Below are 27,733 nucleotides of genomic sequence, written 5' to 3' on the forward strand. Positions count from 1 at the left end.
TTCCCCGGGGGAGTCAATATGTTTTTAGATATACATCTCCTTGTCCTTTACTTGGAAGAGTATAAATATTTATGCTTAGTTTTAATAACACGTAATGTCCTTCATTTCGAGTCATACTTGACCTTTTAGAAGAAAATACCATTAAATGCTGTAAATCATTGGACAATGCTTTGTGTAATATAAAAATATGAAAGTTTAGAATAACCACTCAAGTCTATTATTTAGTGATACTCTTCATGATCTCTGAAACCATGGATAGACACTAAACTAGTCTTTGGAAAAGTTACTGGTGAGTCAATGTATCAAAACAATCACAAAAAGATGGAACTTTGTGTAAAGAAGTTTTCTAAGCTAAAACTGTTTAAGGGTTGAAAATTGCCCAATTACATTAGAATCGCCAAACTGGCAGAAATCGGATAACAATATGATGTGGATGCATGTCAGTTACTAAGCTATAATCTCACAGCCTCAGGCCCACCTTTAGCTACAGCTGGGGCTGGGACTCTGTAAGTCACATTCCTGTGGGGCCTGCTGCTCCTTACTAGGCTCAGCCAATAAAGGACCTGAGAGCGAGACTGCAAGGCTGGAGCAGGAAGACAGGGTGCTTCCTGTTCTTGTCAGCACTACTCTAGCCTTATTTCTTCATCCCGGCAGCACCCATTCATTCCAGTAGCAGCAGCTGAATCCAGTTTGAGTAATTTGGCAACAGCTGCAGAAGAGTGTCTTCATGCTACCTTGGAGGTCTGGGTTCCAGCCCCACAGGTCTCCCTCTGGGCTCAGACACAGCAGCACTAGCTGAGCGGAACCTCCTCCTCACAGCTCCAGCTCTGCAAGTTCCTTTTTCCACATTAAATTTTGATAATCCCAACCTCTGCCTCCGTTTCCCCAGCCTTACAGGGGGTAGCTGCTCCCCGTGGTTGCTAACTCCATTAGACCATAACATTTTCTTTTCACTTTTTCAGTTCCTTAATTCCTAGTTAGAAAGTTTTTACATACAATTATCCCTGTTAAATATAACTATGCAATTTCTGTTTTCCTGACCAAAAACAAAGCAGTGTGGGGTTAAAGGAAAGAGCTGAGTGCTGTCTCTCTGCAGGGAAGTGTGTTTGGCTGCACCTGGAATGCTCTGGGAGCAGAAGGAAAACCAAAAAGAGAATCATCCAGAGGTGTTACAATGGACTGTTATGGAATGACAACTGACCAACCAGCTTATTTCTGAGTCATAGGGACATTACTACATGAATATCAGTGTAAGAAATACATTCACCATCATTGTTAATAGTTACTGTTAACTGTCATTAACAGTTAACTGATTAAGCACTAAAAATATACCAAGCATAATGCTGATCATTATACATATATTATTTCATTTGATCCTCAGAACAATCTTATGAGGCAAGAATTAATTTCATGCTCTCTTCATGGAGGGGAAAACAGCTTTTGCCATGTTAAATAACTTGCCTAAGTTTGCATCACTAGCAAAATGAGAGGAAATGAGCAGGATGTAATTTACGAGGAATTACTGTGGCTAAAACTGTTAGCACTGTCTTTGTAAGCTTCCTATCTTGTCTGGCCTCTCCATTCTGTTTTCCTTTCACAGGAATCTATGTTCACAGGGAACTCCCAAGTATACCACTGGTAGCCAAGTGCAATAAATGGAAAAGTTAATGAGAGCACAGACTGCTCAGACAATCTGTTAGCAATACAACCATACTGATCTTTTGCACACTTATAAGCCAAACAGATTTTATATAAGACAAATAAATGATTTTGGAAATTGTTCAGAGTTAGGTTTTTGTGTAGTGGAGAGGCATCTGAAAGCTTCAGGCTCTATAATTTTTTAGTTGATTAAGGCTCTTGGCTCTTTGACAGGGATAGATCGATCTATCAATCAATAAATCAACCTATCTATCTAGTGATTTTATTGAGCTATAATTCATACACAGTAAAATGCAGATCTTGGCTTCCTTTTAAAGATGAGAAAACTGAAAACCTGACTACGTGCCCAAAATTACACGATTAATTACCAGAACTTGGGTCTCCTGTCATTTAGACCAAACTCCATTTTAGGTGGAAATTCTTTAAATGTGGGAGGAAGTCATATTATAGAAAACACTTTAGAGATTACAATACTAAAATAGTTTCATACTGACAAACGAAAAGACAATATATATTAATTGAAAACTTTATTCATAACAATTAGGACAGTGTTCTGCATCCTGAAAAAAAAAATGCTATATTAGAAAATGTCTTTAAAATTTTCAAAAACTAAAATTTTCCAATAGTATAAAGGCTATCCAAATGTTATCTTAATAGTAAATGGGATTATTTTAATGCTGCCAGCTCATCACATCATTTTTAGAACAAGTGATTACAAGCTACTTAATATTTAAAATAAAATATTATATTTTGTAGAAATTATAAAAATTTGAGAAAATCATCCTTAAAAATTCATATTTGGTCATAAAGGGATAACTAGTGAAATAACTTAACTCAGTAGTTTGAGCATAGTGGTGATGAAGGTATGGTTGTGGGTCTGATTTCCATTTAGGTAAGGCTGTTTCCTTTTATTTAACTCCATAGACTGATATTGCTCCTCTTCTGTTTTGCATATTCATACAGTTGATTATTGAATCTAAATGGATAGATTATAGTTGTAGTTTTGTCATTAATTAACTGTGCGACCTTAGGAAAAGCAAAATCTCTAAATCTAAGGAGATGAATTAATAACACGAATTGCAAAACTGAGCATCTTTCCTGTCCTCATGGAGGAAGGCAGACGTGACTCAAATACTGCCATCACAGAAAGAAACACAGCATTCAAAACCAGGAGAAGTGCTGTGAAGGAACAGTACTGGGTGCTGAGAGATGGGAACAGAGGAACCTCAATGAGTCTGAGAGTGGTGTTCATGCTGGGATGCGAAGGATGAAGTCAAGTTAACTAGATGGTGGATGGAGGTCTAAAAGAAAGGGCAACACAGAGGAAGGTCCTGAGGCAGGAAGGAGCACGGTGTTCTTGTGGAACTGAAAACAGACCCGTGTGCCTGGAGCAAATGGAACGAGACCCTTACAAGGGATCACGAAGTTTCTTCCCTATTTAAAATGTCTGTTACAAACAGTTTTTTCAAGTTTGCAAGCATTGTTCAAGCTACTCTAGATAAGTCTTTTTACAAAGAAATAAAACACATTAATTCTCAATATTTTTACTGTTTTAAAATACAATGTACTAAATAACTATTAGTTTTACCGCATTTCCTTATATACTTATAACGGAGAGTAAGAGAGTTTTTAATGTTTTGATGAACCTTTTTAAAGGTCATGGAGAATCTTATTTTTTTTCCACTGATTATTAACATCACTTTGCATCGTTTCCTTTTTGGTCCCATACTACCATGCAAAGCAAGAACTATTTGTAATTTTTACCAAATCTAACCAATATAGCATTTTCAATGTGTCATATGAAAGCAGATGTATTTTAGAAGGTTGGAGTCATTTTCTGAGTTTACAAAATGCTCAGTCTTGAAGATTTCTAAGTCAACAATAGACCTGGAAAATAATACTGGTTAATCAAATCTTTACAATATCATCCAAATGTCAGAAACCAAATTTTAGGCTTAAGCACCTCCAAAGTCCTAAAAGTCCAAGACGTAGCTATCCTTTAGTAAGTCCAATGAAAATAGGAAAATCTGTCTATATTATATTTTGGGGGACTTAGTAAAGTATTTTTTAAATTTTTACTATAAAATATTATTTTAAACATATCAATCAAGAATACTTATGAATAAACTACACAAAATAGTTAAAAGATAATCTAACTCAAAGGGAAACAAAGATGAAAAATTTACCTACCGATTGTAGAAATCATCTCTGTAGTAATCATAGTCAAAGACATAGCCACTAAGGAGGGAAACAAAAAATTAGTTGACATTTGTTTCAGCCACATTAATTTTGGTATTTATTTATGACGTTACAGCAAGAAATTTGTTACTTTTAAAACATCTATTTTTCAATGTAATTATGTATCCAAAGGGTTTTACAAGATAACGTCCACTTGGATATAGTGCCATGGCAAATTATTTTTATATGTCTGACAATACAGAGGCTGATAATGGTTTGTATGGTTTGGAATGGAAGACGAGAGCAGGTAATAAAATAAAATTTTTAAATAGTTTAAAAAGAAGTAATTAATTATGAATGAAGATCATTTTTTTTCCAGACAAGATATAATATAGTTATATCTTCTTCCTAAGGTATGTACAATGAGGCTAAACAATGAACAAGAGGTATGGAAATAATATAAATGGAAAGGTTAGTAGCCCATTCACTATCGGAATGGTAAAGAGGAATGTGGTTTCCTCAGAAATTCTGCATTTCTCTTTCATTCTAAAAATCTTATGATTCAATACAGAGAGAAAAAAAAACACTTTGGTTGAATCTTACCAATAATAATTTAATATTTTAGGGTATTTAAATAGGAATTAATAAGTGCTTTTTAGTGATAAGATTAGTAAAACTAAGCTCCTTAAAGGAATATTTAATAAAAATTGCCCCCAGCCATTTGTACAATTGCTGGAATTTACAAAGCATTTCATATGCATTATTTCCTTTTAATTTTAGTCCTCAAAACAGCTCTGTTGGATGCTGGAACTGGAAAAGACTAAAGTGCAAAGGACCTAAGTAACCTGCTCAGATTTTCTATCACTAGTATGTGACAGAGCTGAGACTGGGGAAAAATCCTTCTGAATCTACGTCTGGAGCTTTTTTCATGACAGGTTGCAACCCTCCCCAACCTGGAAGAAACTTAATCTCATGATGAATGCGGTATCTGCGCTACATGGGAGTAATTATTTTTAATGTTAGTTCATTTATTTCTTTATTGTCATAAAATATATATAACATAAATTTTATCATTTTAACCATTTTTAAGTGTAGAATTCAGTGGCATTGAGTAGATTCACAATGTTGTGCAAATATCACTACTGTCCACTTTCAGAATTTTTCATCATCCCACACAGCAATTCTGTACCCATTAAACAGCAACTCCCCACTCTCCCTCCCCCAGCCCCTAGTAACCTCCATTCTACTTCCTGTCTCTATGAATTTGCTTATTCTAGGCACCTCATATAAGTGGAATCATACAATATTTGTCCTTTTTAATCTGGCTTAAGTTATAATGTTTTCAAGGTTTATCTTTGTAGCACGTATCAGAATTTCATTCCTTTTTATGACTGAATAATATAACATTGTATATAATAATAAGATATATAATATATAATGATATAACCACTCTTTGTTTGTCTATTCATGTGTTGATAGACATTTGAGTTGTTTCCACCTCTTGGCTGCTGCGAATGATGCTGCTACGAACATTGGTGTCAAGCATTTGTTACAGTCTCGGCTTTCATTTCTTTTGGGTATAGACCTAGAAGTGGAATTGCTAGATCATATAGTAATTCTGTGTTTCACTTTTTGGAACTACAACAGACACATAATTTTATATTCCCCAAAATGATCAATTTAACAGTCCTTTAGTTTGTAACTATTCTTATGTTACAAAAATTGAAAGAACATGTTCAGAAGGACTTGTTATTTCTTCTGGGAATTTAGGGATAAATGTATTTCTATCTCCTCAGAAGGGAAAAGCCTGCTATAGCACATCTAGCCTATTAGACAGGGTTAGTTCTGCCTCCAACACTGTCTAATGCAACACATTGAGTGTAAACTCAAGTTCTGAAATGCAAAGTGGAGACCTCCTCCAGGTGAGTGTCTAGATGGAAGACTGAGCATCGTCTGGCCAGAGCATCACTGCTGTATCCACCTGTGCAAACCCAGGAGGACAATGAGGCCATTGCCTAAACTGAGAGCAAAAATAGCCACGTTCGTCTGACAGTCACAGACTTACAGTAGTAATGTTTTATGCTTTAGTTTATATTGTTGCTGTAGACACAACTATGATGTTGTGTTGAGAGATTTCAAAGACAACCTATTGGCTACCACCAAACCTGAAGGTATAAATTTCACTTCAAAACCTTCCTGATACCGCAGCATATACACCTCTTTCATTGTGATACACTTAGTTCCGCAGAGAACAAGGGACACAACACACCCGTTCCAAACCCTGTTGTTAGAATGCTACTTTTACTCACATTTGCCATGGGTAATCATCATTGTATCTTATGTGTAATTATTTTTTTTTAAGAATATGTTGGTAGATCCTCAGACTTATTCATTTTATAACTGAAAGTTTGTACACTTTGACCAATGTTTCCCCCATTTCCACCACCCCCCAGCCCCTGGAAGACACCATTCTACTCTGTCTCTATGACTTTGGCTTTTTCAGATTCCACAGATAAGTGATATCATACAGTATTTGTCTTTTTCTATCTGACTTATTTCACTTAGCATAATCCTTCAAGGTCGATTCATGTTGTCACAAATGGCAGGATTTCCTTCTTTCTCATGACTGAATAATATTCCATTGCACACACACACACACACACACACACACATATAAATATATACCACATCTTCTTTATCCTTTCATCCATTGATGGACACTAAAGCAATGATAATTATGTGATGTGATGGAGGTGTTAGCTGATGCTATGGTGGTAATCATTTTCCAATATATAAATGTATTAAATTAACATCTCATACACATTAAATTTGCACGATGCTATATGTCAATTATAGCTCAATAAGGTGGGGGAAAATATGTTAGTAGAATAAAAATGTATGTACAATAGCTTTCATGTTTGGATAGCACAAATGAGGTTTCCAACAGTCAAAGCAAAGCAAAAAAAGATGACCGAAATAGTGCATCACTTTAAGAATTTTGTTTAGAGTTTGTTAAAAATCATGGCATCTGTGGAAGGAAACATTCTAGTTATTGAAACCCTATTCTTGGTGCTTTTACACACACAATCTGATTTGACCTTAGCAACAAGCTATAAGATGCTGAGTATTATTGCCTTTACAGGACACTGAGGTCTAGAGATGTTAAATACTCTAGAAAACACAGGTAAGTATCTAGTAGCATAGTCATTCATATGCTCATTTGTCAAAATTTTATTAAGGACATGTGTGTCAGGAACTATACTAGGCGTTTAGGTGTAGAAGTGAAATAGTTTCTTCTTTAATCATGAATCTTACGATTTAGTGGTGATCAAGAGAGCCTTACTATTCTCCTCAGTGTGACTAAACTATAGACAGGTTTCTTCCTGACTATAGGTCTCTGACCTCTTTTTTCTTGGAGCATTTTCTTCAGAAAACTTGGAACTGTAAATTCTTTCTCTGCTTCTTTGACAGGTAAATCTTCTCACAGCCTCTTGACGGTTTTACAACCTAGGAATGCCTTTCTCAAGGACCTGGGAGCATCTTTGAAATGTAATCCTCAAGAAAGAGAGGGCCTCTATCTCCCAGTCTCTGGGGAGGGTAGGAGCCTAACTTTGATAAGAGCCCACTAGCAAACACAGACAGCCTAATCACATTGACCGGTCTCCCCACTATTCCCACTAGCTCACCCCACCTCTTAAAAACTCCCCTGCCTTTTGTTTCAAGGAATTGAGTTCAACCTCTATCCTCTACTTCAATAGTCTTGAATAAAGTCTTCCTCTCCTGTTTAATTTGTCTGGTGCAATTTTCCTTTGACAGTGATGGAAACAGAAAATAATTTAATAAAAAAAAAGATTTAAGCAGGAAATTCTTAGAAGGAAATGAATGAGATAGAAAAAAACAGAGGGGGAGAACTATTTAAAGAGAATGTTCAGGGCTGGCCTCTCTGAGGAAGTGACATATAACCGGAAACTTGAAGGATGAGAAAGGTCCTATCAAAAGCCAGGGGAGAAAAGCGACAGACAGAGGGAACAGAAAGCACAAAGGCACAAGTCAGGAAAAACCTTGATAAATTTAACGAAGCGAGAAGGCCAGTCCAGGGTTACTGCCTTCAGTGAGACAAGAAATAACAGTGTCCTAGGCAACACCACAGCAGAAAAGCTGGAGAGGTGAAGACAGATTCAAGACATGTTTTGGAGGTAGATTCAACTGGATTTATCACTGTTTTGGTTGAGAAGCTGGGGAGATTGTGTTTCCCTTTGTTGACCTGGAAAAGGTCAGGAGGAGGAGGTTCTAGAAGAATTAGTTTTGGGCAAGATAGCATTTGGATGCCCGTGATATAGCCAAGAAACACTTTCAGGGGTAACTGGACATCTAACCGAGGGGATCCCCAAAGAGAAGGCTTGCTGGGGAAATAAATCTGGGAGCTGTGAGCATGCTGATGGTAATAAAGCTAACAAAAAAGCGAGATCTTCTTTAGAAGTGAGTGTAGAGAGAAAGAAGGGAGGCTGGCCTCTAGAATTTAGAAGTCAAGGGAGAGGCTGGCCTCGTGGCTTGGCGGTTAGGTGCACGCGCTCTGCTGCTGGCGGCCTGGGTTCGGATTCCAGGCGCGCACCAACGCATCGCTTCTCTGGCCATGCTGAGGCCGTCTCCCACATACAGCAACTAGGAGGATGTGCAGCTATGATATACAACTATCTACTGGGGCTTTGGGGGGAAAATAAATAAATAAATAAAATCTTTATAGAAGTCAAGGGAGGAGGAGGAGACAGCAGAATAGTTAGGTCAGATGTGAACAGGAGACGGAGCTTGAAACTAGATACAATATATGTATTAGTTTGTTATGGCTGCCCTAACAAAATACCAGACTGGGTGGCTTAAACAACATAAATTTATTTTCTCACAATTCTGGAGGCTAGGAGTTGAAGATCAAGGTGTCAACAGATTTGTTTTTTTCTGAGGCCACTTTTTTTATGTGGCAGATGGCTGCCTTCTTGCTGTGTCCTCACATGGTTGTCTCTCTGTCTGGGTTGTCTGTGTTCTAACCTCCTCTTGTGTAAGCACACCAGTCATATTGCATAATGGCCCACCCTAATGACCTCATTTTAACTTAATTATTTCTTCAAAGGCCCTATGTCCAGATACAGTCACATTCTGAGGTATTAGGGGTTAGTTAGGGCTTCAACATCTGAATTTTGGGGGCACACAATCAGCCTATAACAACACTGGACAATCTATTCAATCTCTCTAAACTTCATCCGCAAAATGGGACAGTACAATTTCTGGTACATGGTAATCACTCAATGAATGTATTTTATCAGTTTTCTTAGAGGTGAACTTTAAACACGTTTATCTGATTCTATTGTGTCATGTTTCTTGATACATTTGTTAATTTAAACAAGCTTAATAATCTTAATACTTTAGTATATGTAATTTTATTTTTCCTCCATGTTAAAGAGAGCATTTTAAAGGTTTATCAACAAGATGATGAGAACACTTAAAGATGTATAAATTCATCTTAATTTTTATATATGTCCTTTCTTCCTTTGTAAGCTCCCTAAATGCCAAGCATCCTTTAGATATTTGTTTCCCAGTTTCATTCTCCAGGCAGTGCCTAGCAATCAGAAATTTAATAATAACAACAATAATAAAGTAATAATAAAATAATGTTGAGAAGTTACTGATTCTAACAGATAAAACTGAGCATTTACTAAGTATCAGACATGGTCTTAGACATTTTAGATGCATTAAATAGCTATTGTTTGATGGGACAATAACTTTGATACAAAGAAAATTCTCAGTATTTTCAGATGTAACCAAATAAACAGAGGAAGGCCATGTGACTAAATTGTTTAATAATATTTTTTCTGAGACTTTTTTTATACATTATAACCTCAGACAGCGAAGTTTAATTACAAGAAGAAAATATGACACATGGATCAATTAATAAATGTGTTATTAATGTGGATGACAGTGATGTGTCTTACACCTTTAGGAAATACTTCAATAATTTAACAGCCTTCTGGAAATTTAAAAATGAATCAGAAGGGCCGGCCCAGTGGCGCAAGTGGTTAAGTGCGCGAGTTCCGCTGTGGCGGCCTGGGGTTTGCAGGTTCGGATCCCCAGTGCGGAACGATGTACCGCTTGTCAAGCCATGCTGTGGCGGTGTCCCATATAAAGTGGAGGAAGATGGGCACGGATGTTAGCCCAGGGCCAGTCTTCCTCAGCAAAAAAGACAAGGATTAGCAGATGTTAGCTCAGGGCTGATCTTCCTCACAAAAAAAAAAAAAAAAAGAATGAGAAAAAAGAAAATAATACATTTTTATTTCCCTCCATTGCTACTTAATTTACCTTGTCCAATCTGCTTATTTTTTGTTCCATCCTGATGCTAAGACATGTTTACAAGAACAAGTTATAGCTAAGTATCTTGAATTGTTTGATCTCCAAGTCCTCCTGCCTGCCATCATGAACTCATTTTACCTGTCAAGTTAAGAATGAAATGAAAAGCACCATCAGACCTGTTTGGAAATCACAACAAGTCTGCTTTCGTCCTAATGGTTTAGGCTTTTAGCAGAAATGTCATGGCCGTAGTGGGTTAGGTCACAAGCTGGAAAATCAAGCTGGATTTCCAAGGAAGAAGAAGAGATTCAAAGAGATGAACAGAGATCACCACAGGGCAATTCTGATCCATGTCCCCTCGGCTTTCTTCAGTCTTCCTGCCGCCCTCCTCAATTCTTTGTTTGTCTTTTTTTTCTCCACCAGATTCTCTCTCTTTCACAAAAATCCCTCTCTTTCTTTCTGTGTGAACCTCTATTTGAAATTAACTGCCAAAAATGGCATTTCCAAGAGTCATATTCAGGTTTATTAGGTTTTTGTTTTCGTTTTTTTTGGTGAGGAAGATTACCCTGAGCTAACATCCGTTGCCAATCCTCCTCTTTTTGCTGAGGAAGACTGGCCCTGGGCTAACATCCGTGCCCATCTTCCTCTACGTTACATGGGACACTGCCACAGCACAGCTTGACAAGCGGTACATCGTTCCGCACTGGGGATCCGAACCTGCCAACCCCAGGCCCCCGAAGCGCACCAGCTTAACCACTATTCACGGGCCAGCCCAAGGTTTATTAGGTATTTTATGTATCCTGGAATTTTATTGCCAGGAAAAACTTGTCTTTCAAGTTATAAATGATCCCCTTTTCCCGCCTCATAAACTAAGAGTGGTGCCATTATGCTCATGGGCTAATCTATTTTGGTTTCTGAGAGAGGAACCTTTGCAACTTTCATTGCCATAATTTTATATGACGCTCTGGTTCTCAGGTCATTGAAAAAAATGATAATAAATTAGTTGTGTAGGGCATTGTCCAGGAGGAAATTAAGTCCAGTAAATGTTAACGTTTTTGTCATTTAGGGGCATAGTCAGTGGCTAGGGAGAGGTACTCAATTTTCTAAAATGTTAAACAATAGTTTTGAATATTTAACACAAATAAATAATTTCTATTCTAATTTTTAAATATGGTACACTTTTACAACTTTTATTCTACTTTTCAATGTACCTTTATTTTATTGGCTCAGATTCCTTCAAAATTTAGGGGAAATCATAATTAGTAAAGTAATTGTTTAGAGTTGTGCACTCACACTCTTTCTTTTATTACTGAAGATTAACTGAGACCAAGTAACTTCTTTGGAATTTCATTTAAACTTTTTAATTTATAGAACAAGAAATCACAACTCATTGGATATTACAATATATGTGATCAATTTTATCTAATCCCTTTGAATTCATAAAACCAGCTTTACATGAGCAGACTAATACACCAAAGTATTTCTTTTTATTTTCCATCACAGAACTTCATTAAAATATAATCTGAAGAATATTAATAAACTCCTAGCACAAGGAGGGAACACTTTAACAGTTTCTTAACAGATTTCCTGCCAATAATAATTACTACTGGAGCCTTCTCAATAACTATATCTGGCTCCCTAAATTAAATTGAATAATAAATTATTGAGCACTTTTTGTAAGTCAGGCACAGTACTAGGAGTCGTGGAATAAATATCAGCAGCACATGGCTTCTAACATGACATTCTCAAGGAATGTCAATAGAAATACACGGGACTAGATGGGGCCAGCCCCGTGACCTAGTGGTTAATTTCAGCGTGCTCCACTTTGGCGGTCTGGGTTCAATTCCAGGGCATGGACCTATACTACTCATTGGTGGCCATGCTGTGGTGGCCACCCACATACAAAATAGAGGAAGATTGGCACAGCTGTTAGCTCAAGGACAATCTTCCTCAGCAAAAAAAAAAAAAAAAAAAACAAAACCAAGGGATTAGACAAATACGTATACGGCCATAATTCAAGGCAGAATTTGATAAATGCTAAAATTGAAATAAAAACTGCTATGAGAGCTTATAGGCGGAAGAAATAGGATGTGGTTGGTGGGACACAGGGATTAGACAAGGCTTCATGAAGAGATGGCATCTGAACGGGTCCTTGTGAAAGGACAGGGATTTGACAAGCGAATGTCCAAAAGGGAGTCCTTCTAGGTGGTCAAGCACTGTGGGTAGGTAGAAAATTACGAAACAAGAATGGAGAACAGGGCCTCCTGAAGTTTATTCTCTCTGCTCAGCACAGTTGTTCTTCAGAATACCTAGGGACGTCATGAATGCAGAAGATGTAACGTAGGCTCACTGACTGAATTTCCAGCGCCTACTTCTCCACAGTTAAGGTTGCCGGTGAGGTCAGAAGCGCCCTCAGAGGCACTACGGGATCCTGTTTGTCACTTCTCACAAAATTGGGTGTAAGTTTCCAACTGTCAGAGTTTATCCAGTTGAAGAGATTTATAAACTTAGCCAAGAAAATACGTGGACAAAAATCTGTCCATTTTCACTTTAGGGAAAATGTATAAATCTGTAAATTTACTTGGGAGTGTGTGTGTGTGTGTCTATGTGTGTGTGTGTCTATGTGTGTGCGTGTGTATGTGTGTGTGTGTATCTATGTGTGTGTGTGTCTATGTGTATGTGTGTGTGTCTATGTGTGTGTGTGTGTGTGTGTGTAGTGGGTACATATACACACATATATTCAAAATTCAAGAACAGTGAAATAAGCTATTTAGTCTAAATTTCATTAGCAAAATACTCAGTTTACTACCAAGGACCTTTGGACCGGGGGAGGAGGCTAACAGGAACCTAAATGATTATGGCACATTCATAGAGTTTCTGGCTAATTGTGGGTCAGGACCTGACAGCTCAGGAAGATAAAATGATGAAGTTCAAAAGATTAAAATAATCCATCCAGCCCATTTAAGAGTTCTGGTCTCTTACTTGCTGTGAGTCAAGCTTACTGTCTCACACATTTAAAGGATGGTTACTTTAATACAAGGATGCGTGAAGACTGAATTCTGGGAACAAGAGAGAAAGAGGAGAAAAAAAAGAGAATTATTTTTCTCTTTCCTGGCTGAAAGAACACAGGATTCTGATTTTGGAAGTATCACCATGAATGGGGCATGCTTGTTACCCTTCTGTATTCTGTGTTCTGTTAGGAAGGATATTTACACATGGAATTCCAAAATTGTGTTTAGTTTTCACTTCTGTCTTCTGGCTGGTCTAGAATGAATGAAAAAAAAAATGATTCCCCTCAATTCATGATTACTTGATAAAGCTACAATGAAAACGAAAATTTACTTTTCACAAACAGCATGACACACCTGGTAAGAGAACTACAAATGTGAAAATAGGAGAACCAAACATCTAGCTATTTTGAAGACCTGCCTAGTATACAGCCTCACACCTGGACCAGTGAAATGGTCTCCACACACGTGTTCCTGGTCCCAAGTATTTCCATGTCTCCTACCCATCATATATGCTGCTAGTGACTTGAAAGCATTCTTTTTACAGAATTTCAAAAATAAAAAAACAAAGACAAACTCTTCAATTACTCCTCATAGCCTACAAGGTAATGTTCAGACTCGTCAATATTGAGTACTCCCCAAAATGCAGCTTCTTTTTCCAACATTCTTTAACAATTCATTCAATTACTCTATGAATCATTCACCATTTCCCAGCACCTACTTTCCATGTGGCACAGAAAAGCTCCTTGCTCTCAGAGATATTCTTGCATTTCTACACAGTCTGCTGCATTAGCTCAACTGGTTGCTCAAAAGCAAGTTTCCTGTTATGAGGCCTTGCTCCAGCTCTCCGTCTGCCAACATATGTTGGATCTTCTTTCTGTTGAATATGTATCCATTCTTAAACGCCTAACTCAAGCCCACATCTTCCTCAATTATAAAGTTTGTTGAGTTAGACGAAATTCCACTTATCATGCTATTCCTTGATTATAGCCTTTTTGTATTTACATTTGACTCAGGCTTGTCAGCTCTCTGCTTTTCCTGTCACTTAGCTAATCTATATAGATTTATTTCTGAAGCTTTTCCCTTCACGAACCAATCTCTCTATTCCCATTAATCATTCCCATCTTCCTTCTTTGAACTTAATCTAATTTGTCTGAATTTCTTGACACTGAAGTTTTCAGAGTAAAATATTCCAGGAAGACTCATGTCAAAGCCCTGTAGAGTATTATCCATCTTTTTGTTTTAACTGAATTTAGTCATAAATGGCAGATCTTGTTCTTAGAGCCTCTTATGCATACAGAATTCTACCTGAACATTTAATATCCTAACTGACCATTCATGAATGTATCTCACTAGATTGTGAGCTCTAAAAAGGCAGGGTGTTTGTAGTCATCCAGTAGATAGTTTTTGAATTGAACGGTACATGTCTGTAAAACTTTCTGCTATAATATTTTTAGTTGTTACTTTTTGTAGGAAAAGTCTACATTAGAATTTTTATAGACGTTTTATGTAGAAAGAATGTCTATATTAGAATGTTCAAACACCTGAATATCACTATTAGAAGGTTTACACCATTACAACTGCTATGTTGGGTTACACCTTTCTGCCAATAAATATTAATTTATTGCCTCTCAGTCTAAGTCCACCTTTTTTTTCGCTCTTGCTTTGTGTTAATGGAGCTGGATCCTGTGAACATGGCTCCTTGGCCAGTCGCCACTATGTTGGGGTTTGTCACTAGAGGGCGCTGGAGGAAACTGCAAGGCATAGAAGAGGAAGGGGCTTCTTTTTCCAGGTTCCCATGCACTTCCCATTCCTCTGTCACTACTGTCAGCAGTATATGAGAGACCCAGAGATGCTCACTGACACCCCAGCAGAGGGTGCCTATTCATTATCCCCAGTCCGCCAACACCCTAACAAACCTTTGTGCCATCCAGTAGGCTGCAGCCACATGCTCTCTAATGGGTAGTGAGTCTCAGCCTTGGAGGGAGAGGCTCTTCAAGTTTGTTCCTTCCTTGGATGCTCTCCCTCAGCCACAGAGAGAGGAGGAGCTGTTCCCTACATTTTCTATTTTGATATTCTTTTGCGGTCTCTTTTATGCTTTTTAACTAGTTAACCATATTTTACTAGTTAATAATTCCTCATATTAAATTTTCCCTGTTAAAGTGACTGGTGTGGTTTCTGTCTCCTGTTTCTTGACTGGCCCTTGCCTGATACAACCCACTTTAGGCATACTTGTATCCTACATGTTTGAGAATGACCATATGTGACACATAGTCAAAGGGTGTGGGTTGTCTATTTATAAATGAACATTTTTCATAGCTTGTGTAGTTGATATTTTTATTATTATTATTATTTAACTTACTGGATTATACTGATTTTTCTAAAGTTTTCCTTCAAGGGTAAATATATCATCTGCTCATGTTCTTCATGGCAGAGACTAGCTTATAGAAATGTTTGAGAGTGATGTCAAAAGGGATGATAATAATGATAATAATGCTAACGGCTAACGTTTACTGAATGCTTAGCATTTATCAGTCACTGTTCTGAGTGTTTTATATCTATCAGATCATTAAATTGTCTTAAAAATCCTATGAATTAGTACTAATATTATCCTGATTTTATAAATGAGACAACCAAGGCATCAATATGACCAAATAAAGTCCAGAGCATAAACCACATTGTCTATGGTTTACCAGGTATTGGTTTAAGAAATATTTACGTATTTTTGTCAACTGCAAGCCCAATATAAGCCGTGATTGTGATAACACTACCATAAAGCTAATGAAATCTTAGTAGGCATTAAATGGAATGTAGTCTCTTTAAAAAAAGGAGATAATAATTCCACAGGTCTTTCACTTTTGAGATATCCCTGGAAATATTTAGTTTAGTGTATCTCAGAGACGTTTCAGAAGGATATTTAGCCAACTGGAATGCATACAGATGAAAGAAATTAGAATGGTAATTAGTCTCAAAATGATGACCCTATATGAAAATGGTTGAATTAAATAAGGATGTTTGGTCTAGAGAAAGCCTTTGGGAAGGAAGGCAGCTAACTGTGTAAATATTTGAAAGATTGTCTGGTGGAAGAGGCATTGAATTTATTCATCATGGCTCCAGAAAGCACAACAAGTATTAAAGAGTGGTAATTACAAGGAAGAATGATACTGCTAAATGTAACAAAGAAATAGACTAACGAGTTCCAAATATATAGAGCGTCTCATAGTTTGGGAAAGAGAATAGAATCATAAAAAGGAAAATACCCTGACAAAACATTGTATGATCTTGCACAACACAGTTTAACAGACACGTGTGCCTCAAGAAGAGCCTGAAAGCAATTTGTAGATTTTGTAGAGAAGAGAATTAGTGCATTACATAGTCCTGGGATTTCTTCCAAGTTGGAATTTCATGATTTTATTAAAATCAAATTACATTGTTGAAATGTGAGACTCAGCTCTTCACACACAGGTTTTAGGAAGGTAGTGACCTGAATCTGGCTCCCTTTCCGTTTAGCACCAGTTCTAGTCTCTTTGACTCCCTCAATCAAATGCAGATTAAAGAAGAAATCAAAATTGAATTTTCATATTATCCAGAAAGAAATAAAAAGAACGCTTCTTCCAAAACCTATGGAACATAGTAAGAACTTGACTCAGAAAAACATAGCTTTAGGTGTGCTCATTGCTAAAGACGAAAGATGAAAAAGAAAGGAGTTCAGTCTTAATCTCACTAGTAAAAGGCAATTCAATAAGGCAAAGTACACCAGAGAGAGGAAATTAATATCAGGCTCAGGTCTGGAAATCTATCAGCGTAATCTGGCACAAAAACAAATGAAAGGAGAAAAAAGTATGATTTTCATCAGTAGATGCTCAAGAGGCATTTGATAAAATTTCAGAGACATACCTTGTAATATATTCTAAGCAAAATAGTAAGAGTAAAACTACTTAGATATAATAGGTATGTCCCCCAAACAAGAAAGAATTGTTATCTTAATATAAAATAGCAAAACCATTTAAATTAAAATTAGGAGGATAGCTTTTATCACCATTATTCAAAAATGTCTTGAAGACTTTAGTAAATCTTTATATACTATACTAAACTTTGTCTTTCATTATGCACATGTACTTGGTTTTTTTTAAATTGCCCATTTTCCCCAAATGCTTAGTTACTCATATATGTCTTCTATATTCTTTTTATTACAAATTCATATTGCACTGAGCACATGTTACCTAAGATGCATGTTTCCTACAAATAGTATAGAAGCAAAAATGGCATATCGAATAATTCTTCCACTCCTATTGATTTGGTTTGCACGCTCTGTCAATTATTACCTTCACGTATAAACATAGATTATTGTTGTGGTTTCTTTTTTATTCCCACTGATTAAGATGCCAGTTTTTATCCCTAGATTACATGTTTCTACAAGAGATAGTCTCCCACCACTATCATTTTTCTCCCAGAGACATTCTCTCAACAAATCGTGTTGTCCTCTTCATGAAGTCCTCAGCTTAAAGAACATGACTAAATAATTGTTAAACATATTTTTACAAATTGAGTTGATCCTTGCAATGCTAGCGTCCAGGGTAGACAAACCAGGTCAGCAGCTACCTTGATAGAATTCTGTCTGGGTTACATACATGGTACAGCATATTTCCTCTTGATGTCTTTCTATGACCTCCATACATGAAAAACGACATAGCTGAACACAGAATTCTTTCCCTCAAAAATACCTCCATTATTGTCTTCACAGCAGTACACATCACAGGGAAAACTGAGTCCAACTTTATTTTTGCTCCCAAAGTTTGCTTTTTAAAAGTTTTTTGACATGGATACCTATGGTTTCTTTACATTTAAAATTTTAAAAACTTCATTTTAAAAAAAAACATTGAACTATATTTTGCCTTTCATTATTGACTCTTTAATGCTCTGTAAAATTGTTCTCTTTGGGAATACCTATTATTTATAGATTAAAATCAATCAACAGTCATCCATTTATTTTTCTTCTCATTTTGTCACTTTTGTCTATTTTCCTCAGGGAACATTCATCAAGTTTTTTCCTAATATCATTTATTGGCTTCTCTCCCTCCCATAGTATCATATCTGGCATCGACTGCTTCACCGGAGGCATTGTATTGAATCTGGAGTTTTGTTAAACAGTCAACTGATATTTTCTAGATTAATCTCTTCTAATTATAACCTACTAATGTTTCTTAGAAGTACTTTCCTTCTCAGCATTATTGAGCAGAAGAAACAGACAATTTCTATAATACTCATCAGTTTATAGAGTTAAATCGTTTTTTATTAAGATATAATTGACATATAACATTGTATTATTTTGATGTGTACAATATAATGATTTGATATATGTATATATTTTGAAATGATTACCAGAATAAGTTTAGTTAACAATCATCACCACATACAATTAAAATTTTTTTTCTTGTGATGAGGACTTTTAAGATTTACTCTTTTAGCAACTTTCAAATATATAATACAGTTAGTCATGGTGCTGTACATTACATCTCTTGGACTTATTAATCATATAACTGGAAATTTGTACCTTTTGATCACCTATTCATTCTGAATAGAATTAAATCTTATTCAGAGAAATGAGTTCTCTTTGAACCCTCAGAATTTTGCTTTGTTTACTTGTACTTAAGAGTTTTTTCGTTGGTTTCCATAGGTTTTTTTCTCATTAATTCTCTTCTGTTTTAAGTCAATATTCAGTGTTTACTTTGTTATGATGACATAAATATTATTTATAGTCGAGCAATAGATTGTGCAATGATTACATTTCCTTCTTGTAAAAATTGTTGTCTACTTGGTATTTATTAACGGCCTAATTTTTTCATTCTTCCTGGAGTTGTCCTGGAACCCAGACTGGTCCTCTTTATCATCCTGAGACTTCTCTTCAAAATACAGTTGATTCTCATTATCCATGAATTTCATATTTGGGAATTTGCAAAGTTTATTTGTAACCCCCAAGTCAATACTCTCAGTGCTTTTAAGGTCATTCACTGACATGCACAGAGTGGCAAAAAATTTGAGTTACCAAAGTAGCACATTCCCAGCTGAGACTGAACATGGCGACGCAGTGCCTTCTTGTTTCAGCTCTCACACCATAAACAAGTGTAGTTTTCATGGTCTATTTAGTGCCACGTCTTCTGTATTTTTGTACCTTTTGTTGGTGACTTTGCTGTTTGAAATGGCCCCCAACCAAAGTGCTGCAGTACCGTCTAGTGTTCCTAAGCACAAGAAGGCTGTATGTGCCTTAGGGAGAAAATACGTACGTTGGATGAGCTTCCTTCAGGCGTGAGTTATAGTGCTGTGGCTATGAGTTCGATGTCAATGAATCAACAACATATAGAAAATAAGCTTTAAACAGAAACACACATAAAGCAAGGTTATGTATCAATTGGTTAATAAAAATGTGACCAGAGGCTCACAAGAACTTAACCCTGTATTTCCTCTAGGAGTAATGGTTCAGTATTTGCTAAGGCAGTAGTTGTAGGGCCTTTATAGAATATAACTACCACAAATAACAAGAGTCGATTGTATCTTTTCCTGTCTTCATGCTTGATTGATAGTCTGTTTGGTGGAATTAACAGTCTGGGTCTTCAGGTTGGATATCATTTTCTCTCAGAATTTTGAAGGAATTATTCCAGTGTTTGCAATTTTCTAAAGTTGAGAAATTTGATGTCACTCTGATTCCTAGTCTTCGTATGTGGCTTTTATTCCTCTACTGGAAGTTTTAAGTTCTTCTTCTTATCTGTAACAATTCATCGGCCTTAGTTTGGGTCATCCTTCATTCACTGTGCTGAGTACCTTTCTATTTGAAAACTCATATCTTTCAGTTTTAGACCATTTTCTCATATTACTTATTTGATAATATCCTCTGTTTTCTCTTTGTGAAACAACTACTACTTGATATTGTACTCCTGGAGTAAGTCTCTAATTACTTTTAAGTCATTTCTTTACTGCTTTCCCTCTCTTTGTCTTTTTGATCTTTTAAGTTCATATTCCAAACTTCTATTGAATTTTTCATTTCTGCTATAATGTTTTTAGTTTCTAATAAATTTTCATTTTCACCATATGTTAATTTTTAATAATATACTTTTCACATAGATATGATATATTTTCCTAAATCTAGGGATAGTAATTATAGGTTTTAAGGATTTTTCTTGTTTGGTTATTTAGTTTAGTTTTATACTCCCTATATTCCCTTTATTTCTGTGAAGTTCTGATTTTCTCTGGGGTTTCTTTCTTTCATGTTAGAGAGTATTTTCTTGGATATCTGGTGATCCTTCGCTGGTTGGTCATAATTCAGAGCAAGGCCCCAAAAACCTGACTGGAAGCTGTGTGTGTGTGTGTGTGTGTGTGTCTGTGTGTGTCTGTGTGTGTACATGTGCAGGGCTTGTTGACTGGAGATCTCATTGGACTATGATAGGGCAGGGTCCTAGGGGTTTGTTGGGATTACAAAATGTCAGTATCTCCAGGTCTTCTGGGAAAATTTCCTCAGAGAGGATAAACTGCTAAGTCTTAAATAAAGAGACGTCTCATCCTGGTCTAATGTTAAAAAATAATGGCATTTTTGGGTTACTCTAATTTTTCTATAGGCCACTGAGATAGTGGTAGTAGTTTTTTTCTCAACACTGAAGCTAGAGGACAGGTTAGGGTGTTAGGAACTAAGTGATTTCTGGCACCTGGTAAACATTTCACATATACTAACTTTCCTTCTAATGGTGAAATCGATTGCAAAGCAAAGAGGGGCCACTGAGGTCCAGACAAGAGGACAAAAGCTCCTTTTTGAAGGCATACATTTTTAAAATGAAGAAAATGAAAAAGAAGCAGAAAGGTGAAGGAGGTGGAGAGGAAGAACAGAGGGGAGGAAGTAAGAGAATAGGAGGAGAGAGAAGAAGAGAGAGGGAAAGGAAGAGGAGGAGAGGGAGGAGGGGAGAAAAGAAGGAGAGTGAGAGAGAGAGACAGTAGTCGGGGAACAGGAAGAGGAGAGAGGGAAAGAAAGAGAAGAGGAGGCAGGGGAGGGGAGAGGGGAGAGGGAGTTGAAGAAAGGTTGAAACATAGTCAGTGCTTTCCAGTCTCCCTTGATGTGCTCGTATAATTTTTCAGTTACGTCATTCAGTGTCTCTTCTAAGATATCCTTTGGTGCAGCCAAATGGTCTTAATAGCTATCTCCAGAGTAGAAACCAAACCTGCCTGACCGTGTCCCATCATGTATTAATAGTCCCACAACTTTCTGTTTACAACCTGTCTTTCAGGAGTTATCAAGTAATGCCTTACATTACAGATATTTGCCCATTTTTATTTTATCTCCTTTAGGAGATTAGAGTTACCAAGCAATGTTTTGTATTATAGATACCAGCTTATTTGTTTTTATTCTCTTCATTGGATGATAACGTCCTTGAAGGCAAAGACTAAAAGTCTTGTCCAAATCTTCTCAACTTATTGTGGTGAGGGACCAGGCTATTTTTAAAATTTCCAATCTATCACAGGCTGTTAATTTCATAAAATACAAAATCATACTCTTGGATGTCACAGCAGTATCAAAATGCTATAAAAGTTTCTAAATGCTTTCTCTTCCTTTCTGTACTTCAGTAGTCACAAACTGGTAAAAAAACAATTCATGGATGGATTGGCACTCTTTTACTGAATCCACTATGAGAAACACTGGTCTAGTTCACCTTTGTATTTTGCTTTGCGTGTAGCAAGATGACTCAAACAGAAATTTGTACAGAATAAATCTCATCCAAATATAATTGAATTGATATTCAGAAATAAAGATAAAGATCCTGGAAATGAAGTCTTGATTAGAATGAAATAGCATCATAACATCCATTTCTAATATTTAACCCCTGGTTTGCACCTTGAAGGTTTACATGTTAAGCAATTAACAATGTTCTCAAAAATAATGTGAATTGCAGAATTTTTCAACATATTTGACATTTAAGTCTATATAATTTGGTGCCATCCTTCATCTGTCATTGTCAAAGATAAGTGTCTCTAAATACTTTACTAAATTCTCCAGCACTGATAATTTGGTGTTGTGATCTTTGTAATATGGAAGGAAAGTTCAATATTCAATCACAGTAATGAAACTATTCCTGTCTAGTTGGCTGGTTTAGAATAGCAGCTGACACTGTTACACACAGTATTTTGCATACACACAGTGCCCTTCAAATAATGAATTGATGTACTTAATGAAATTGGACAGCTGTTCATTGTACAAAGGGCAGCAATGCTTTCAAATTGTTTCTCAAGAGTTTCAAACCAAAACCTGGTGACTGAGGAAATGAATGCCTTAATTTCTTGGCAGCCCCCTAAGCTGTGACTTAGTGGTCTTACATGGGAATTTGGAGTACTTAGCCTTTCATGGGCCTGTGGAAATTAATGTTGATACTCAAAGGCCCAAGATTAGGGACCACATTTTTAAAATAACTTCTCTAGAGAGCCTTGCTTTTTAGAAGGCTTTTCTCAAGATTTTTAGTATCCAATTGGGCTACAACATATACTTCGTTGAAATACCACTTGTATGATATGATAATTTAGCCAATATCGGGAAGAAATGGCTAAAGTCTCATCAAGTGTTTCATCTTTTGCATGCTTTTCATTGAAGCTAAGGGGATGCTATAGTCAAGGGTTGCCTACTGTTGAATTAAACCACTGGCACGGTTACATCATTTTGAAATTGAACGTGGCCTGCAGATTCCAATGGTAAATTCTGAATACGATGTAGTAAAACTTTCACCAAAGAAATAATAAGGTTTCTAAAAACATGAAACATTTGGAGGCTGATTTTTCATTTTCATATCTACTTTAGTTGGCATGACAAACTGCTGTCAACTATAGCTGCTCAATGCATTTTTTTTCTTGATAAGCTCTTAAAGCATAAGTGATGTCTGGCTTTTGCTAATATTTGGCAGCTATCGATTACACGGTGATCACTGATTTGTTCTGCAGCGTTAAGTAGTAAACCTTTTGAATCAAAAAGTATTCTGTACTTTGAAGACGTCATTAAAAGTGTTGAAAAGGTCACATTTTGAGATTGATGAGATAAAGATGAGTCCTTCTTGGCTGAATGAACAGAATTTAATTGGGGAGTGAGACTTTAAAACTTTGCCAGTACTTTTATGATGCAAATCTGGATTTCACAATGCCTCTAAAAGCAATAAATAAGTTTCTATGTACATAATTATTTTCCTGAATAATTAAAGCTATTATTTAGATGTTCATGATGATTCAAAGGAATATGAAACTCAGAAGAGAGTGTGAAGTGTCAGCATGCATGAAACTGGCAGTTCTTTAAGCAAAAGCCCCAGGCTGGATTCCATTCCAAAACGGCTGCCATCACTCTGTGTCTTTATGGAGATTACACTATATCTCTGTGCCTCAGTTGTATAGTATTAAAAGAGTTATAGTATCTATTTTCTCTACATGAGAATCAGTAAAGACTCATTGAACAAAGAAAATAAAGGCTAATCAACACTTTGAACCTTATAAGAAGAGCTCTGTTTATACTGCCAGGAAATTATTTAGATAATCAAATGTGATTCGATTGGAAAGTCAGCTTTAGGTATATTTTATGCAGTTAAAAAAAGGAGAAAGAATTGATTGTTTTCAAGTAAGCTTAATTAGTTTTCTTTCCTTAGAGGTGGGTTGATTTCAAACGAATGAAATGAAAGCACTTTATTTATTTTGCATACTTATTCCTAGTGAGTGAGTGTTTTCAAGACTGATTTTAAAAGTATATGAGACCAAGATCCTATTTCAAATGGAATAAATAGTACTCTCTTTATGTAGTATTTCTGCATATGACATCTAAGTACAATAGTACTCTCTTTATGTAGTATTTCTGCATATGACATCTAAGTAATCTGAGCCACCATTTCTATTTCACTCACATATGCGTTCAATAAATATATCTTTCATCAGTCAGAGTATACATTTATACTTTCCGATGCGACTGACACTTTAAAAATCTCATATTCCTTGAAAACAGTTCTGGTGGAAATGAGAAAACAATGGCAGTTGTATAAATTAATATACCTGTCAAAGCTTTGGACATTTTAATTTGATTCCGTAACATCACTTAAGAATAGTTCTTCTTATGAAAGAGGCTTTATATATGCCAAGTTTAGTTGTTTATGTTCTTATGTATGGGTATCTGATGTTTATAAATTATTTTGGCTAATTCAGAATTGTGTGATATGAAGTGATCATAAATCTTCCATAGATTTTAAAGGACTTCTCATTAGACTTGCGTTTTTATAATAATTAAGCAGTAAGGATTGCTAGGGCCAAGAGTTTACAGGGTAGAGTTAGATTATTTAACCATCATTATTTGTTATGATTTTAACAACATTTTATCTTAAATAGACATATAGCCCGTATGACATGAGATTTGTTGTTGGGTTGAATGGATTTAATAATTGAATAGGTGCTTTTTTCTCTCTATACATATATGCATATATATCTCAAATGATAGATTGATTTTTAAATGCCTTAATTTATTATGATCAAAAATCTCATCCAGATTTGGGGGGTGTGCCTATGGTATATAATGATACCAATTTTCAAAGTAAAACTGATGTGAACTGTGACATTTGGCTTAACGTGACACTTTATTATATGAACGGATTAAATAGTAGTGGAAGTGCTGATAACACTCTTTTGAAATATCATCAGCTATAAAGTCCTGCACCACTGCTTTCTTTAAAAGCAGAACTTAAATAAATCTACTTAATGGTCCTATGTATTTTCTTCCCTCCAAGTAACACTAGATTCCTGCCTGCTATAATCTGCAATTACTTCCTTTTCCCTCAGGAGAACATTTCACTGAAGAAATAAAAGCCATTTCAGTCACAATCAGCCCCTCTGTTTCCTAAGACATTTTTAAATTGTAAGGACTAGGAAGACTGTTTTTGATGACTCTACCGTATTCTATTATTGAAGAGGAATGAATTCTCGCTTCTTAAAAATGGGTCCTGGAACCCATGCATTCAAGACACCACTGTCAAAATATATACATACATGATTGATTACCCAATTTATTGGTGATATTGTATATGCCATCACAGCGCAGTTTAAATGATTCTGACAAGTGCAGAAGAGTGCCATTGACAGGTGCAGAAATAAATGATGGGTTTAAGCTTTCAACTGTTTTTACAGCATTTCGCTGAGTGGCAGGTTGATAAATTAAGATTACAGTTGCAGCATCGAGCCTCAAAGCGCAACTGCTTTCGATTACAAAAATAGCGCTGTGGAAACTTTGCGCACCCTCCAGAGGAGGAGCCTGGAGGGCCTCGGGAAAAACATTACACAAGCACAGTGGCTAAAGGAATCATTAATTTTGTGGTAACACTGAGTCTGAAAAAATTTTAAAGAATAGATTTTTAGGAAAGGAAAATTGGGTTTATCCCCTTATCCCTTTTTCCCTGGAGTCCTAGAGAAAATTGAAACCACACCGTCATTGGCCATCAGTGATTCCATGACGTCAGATGGGTGTGTTTACAGCTTAGGGACAGTTTCTGGTTAACTTTATCTTAGTTTTGTCACTACACCTGGATTTTAGCTTGTCACTCTGTAACCATGATCCCACCATCTCTCCACCACTCACTTAAAGATAATGATACCTCATCAGGCATTTCCTTTCCATTCTTTTTTCTTTTTGAGATCTTATTTTTTTTGACAAGTGAAAATTGTATATATTTAAGGTGTACAATGTGATTGATATATGTATGCATTGTGAAATGATTACCACAATCAAGCTAATTAACATATCCATCATCTCACATAGTTACTTTTTTATGTGTGGTGAGAACACTTAAGATCTACTTTTTTAGCAAATTTCAAGTATACAATACAGTATTATTAACTGTAGTCACCACGCTGTACATTAGATTCTCAGAACTTACTGAACCTGCATAACTGAAACTTTGTCTCCCCATTTCTCTCACCTCCCTGGCAACCACCGTTCTACTATTTGTTTCTGAGTTTGGCTATTTTAGCTTCCATATATAAGCGAGATCATGCAGCATTTGTCTTTCTGTGTCTAGCTTATTTCATTTAGCATAATGTCCTGCAGTTTTATCTATGTTGTCACAAATGGCAGAATTTCCTTCTTTTTAAAGGTTGAATAATACTCCAGTGTGTATGTATATATATGTGTGTATATATCTATGCACATATATATCATATCATATTTTCTGTATCTATTCATCTGTTGATGGACACTTAGGTTATTTCCATATCTTGGCTATTGTGAATAATGCTGCAATTAACACAGAAATGCAGATATCTCTTTGAGATACTGATTTCATGTCCTTTGTATATATACCCAGAAGTGCCATTGCTGTATCATATGGTAGTTCTATTTTAATTTTTTGAGAAAACTCTATACTGTTTTCCATAGTGGCTGCACCAATTTACATTCCCACCAACAGCGTACAAGGATTCCCTTTTTTCCACCTCCTCACCAACACTTGTTATCTTTTGTCTTTTTGATAATAGCCATTCTAACAGGTGTGAGGTGATTTCATTCCGCTCAATTTCTGAGTCTTTTCAAGTCATGCCTGAACTATTGCAACAGCTTTCGAAGTGGCCTTACTATGACCTCACTTTTGATAACATCACTCTTCAGTTAAAAACAAAACAGACAAGGAAACAAACATACAATATACAATGACTCTACTGAATTCATAGAATAAAAAGGAAGCTCCTTGCATTCATATAATTTCTCAATATACATCCACTATTCATCTTATCTCTCTTCTGTCTTTTCATGAACCTTCAAGCTTGCTAGACGGGGATGTGTGATATGCTTGGTACAGTTTCCTTTCACTGCTGCCACTCACCAGATTCTTTCTCCCAGGAATGTTACTCTTAATACTTCCCTGTTGAATTCTTACCTCACCTTGAGGATAAACTCAGGTCCTACGTTTTATCTTGAAAATTTTCCTGACAATCTGGCCAATTTCTCCAACTTCTCAATTCCTAAATCAAGACAACCTCTTAATTAGAGCAGTCATATAATTCTGTTTTTACTTTTTGATGTTCTACTAGAACTATCCCTAAATTGGTATTGCTTTCCCTTTTTCATGCTATTATTAAAGTTTTTAATATTGTACTCAATATTTTATATAAATCTAAGTACCTTCCAGAATTATCTTCCTGTCTTGATGCTACTTTTTAATTTTTTTCTATCTTCCTCAAAGATCTCCCGAGTGAGGCTATCCTTCATTCCTGCACTGATTTCACTTTCTTCTGAACTTCTATTCCCAGAATTCAATTCCATTACCACACTTCTAGAATATTCAGGCATTTGGATTCAATTAATTGGAATTTCTGTAATTCAGTGGAGCTTACTCCTTTAGGAAAGATTTATAACTTAGTTGTTACACAGAATATTGATAATAATTGATATTTATTTCCTGTTTACTATGTTCCAGACACTGCTCTAAGCACTTTGCAATATTATCTCATTCATGACAGCCCTAAGAGTTAGTTATTACCTCAGGTGAGAAAATGGAGGCTCAGAGGAGTTA

The 27,733-nt window shown here is 36.1% G+C and overlaps 1 protein-coding gene across 3 annotated transcripts in view; it reads right to left on the reverse strand.

The window, feature by feature from the left end:
- The window catches only part of RALYL (RALY RNA binding protein like), a 686,254-nt gene that overhangs the window by 77,887 nt on the left and 580,634 nt on the right, over nucleotides 1-27,733 (reverse strand). For all 3 annotated transcript variants that reach the window (XM_014795852.2, XM_087420386.1, XM_087420385.1), the window contains exon 5: nucleotides 3,850-3,897. In XM_014795852.2, coding sequence (XP_014651338.2) covers nucleotides 3,850-3,897 — 48 coding nt within the window. The remainder of the gene's footprint in view (nucleotides 1-3,849; nucleotides 3,898-27,733) is intronic.

The sequence above is a fragment of the Ceratotherium simum genome, chromosome 31 (genome assembly GCF_057802395.1).
Source record: "Ceratotherium simum simum isolate JZ-2026a chromosome 31, ASM5780239v1, whole genome shotgun sequence".
NCBI lineage: Eukaryota > Metazoa > Chordata > Mammalia > Perissodactyla > Rhinocerotidae > Ceratotherium > Ceratotherium simum.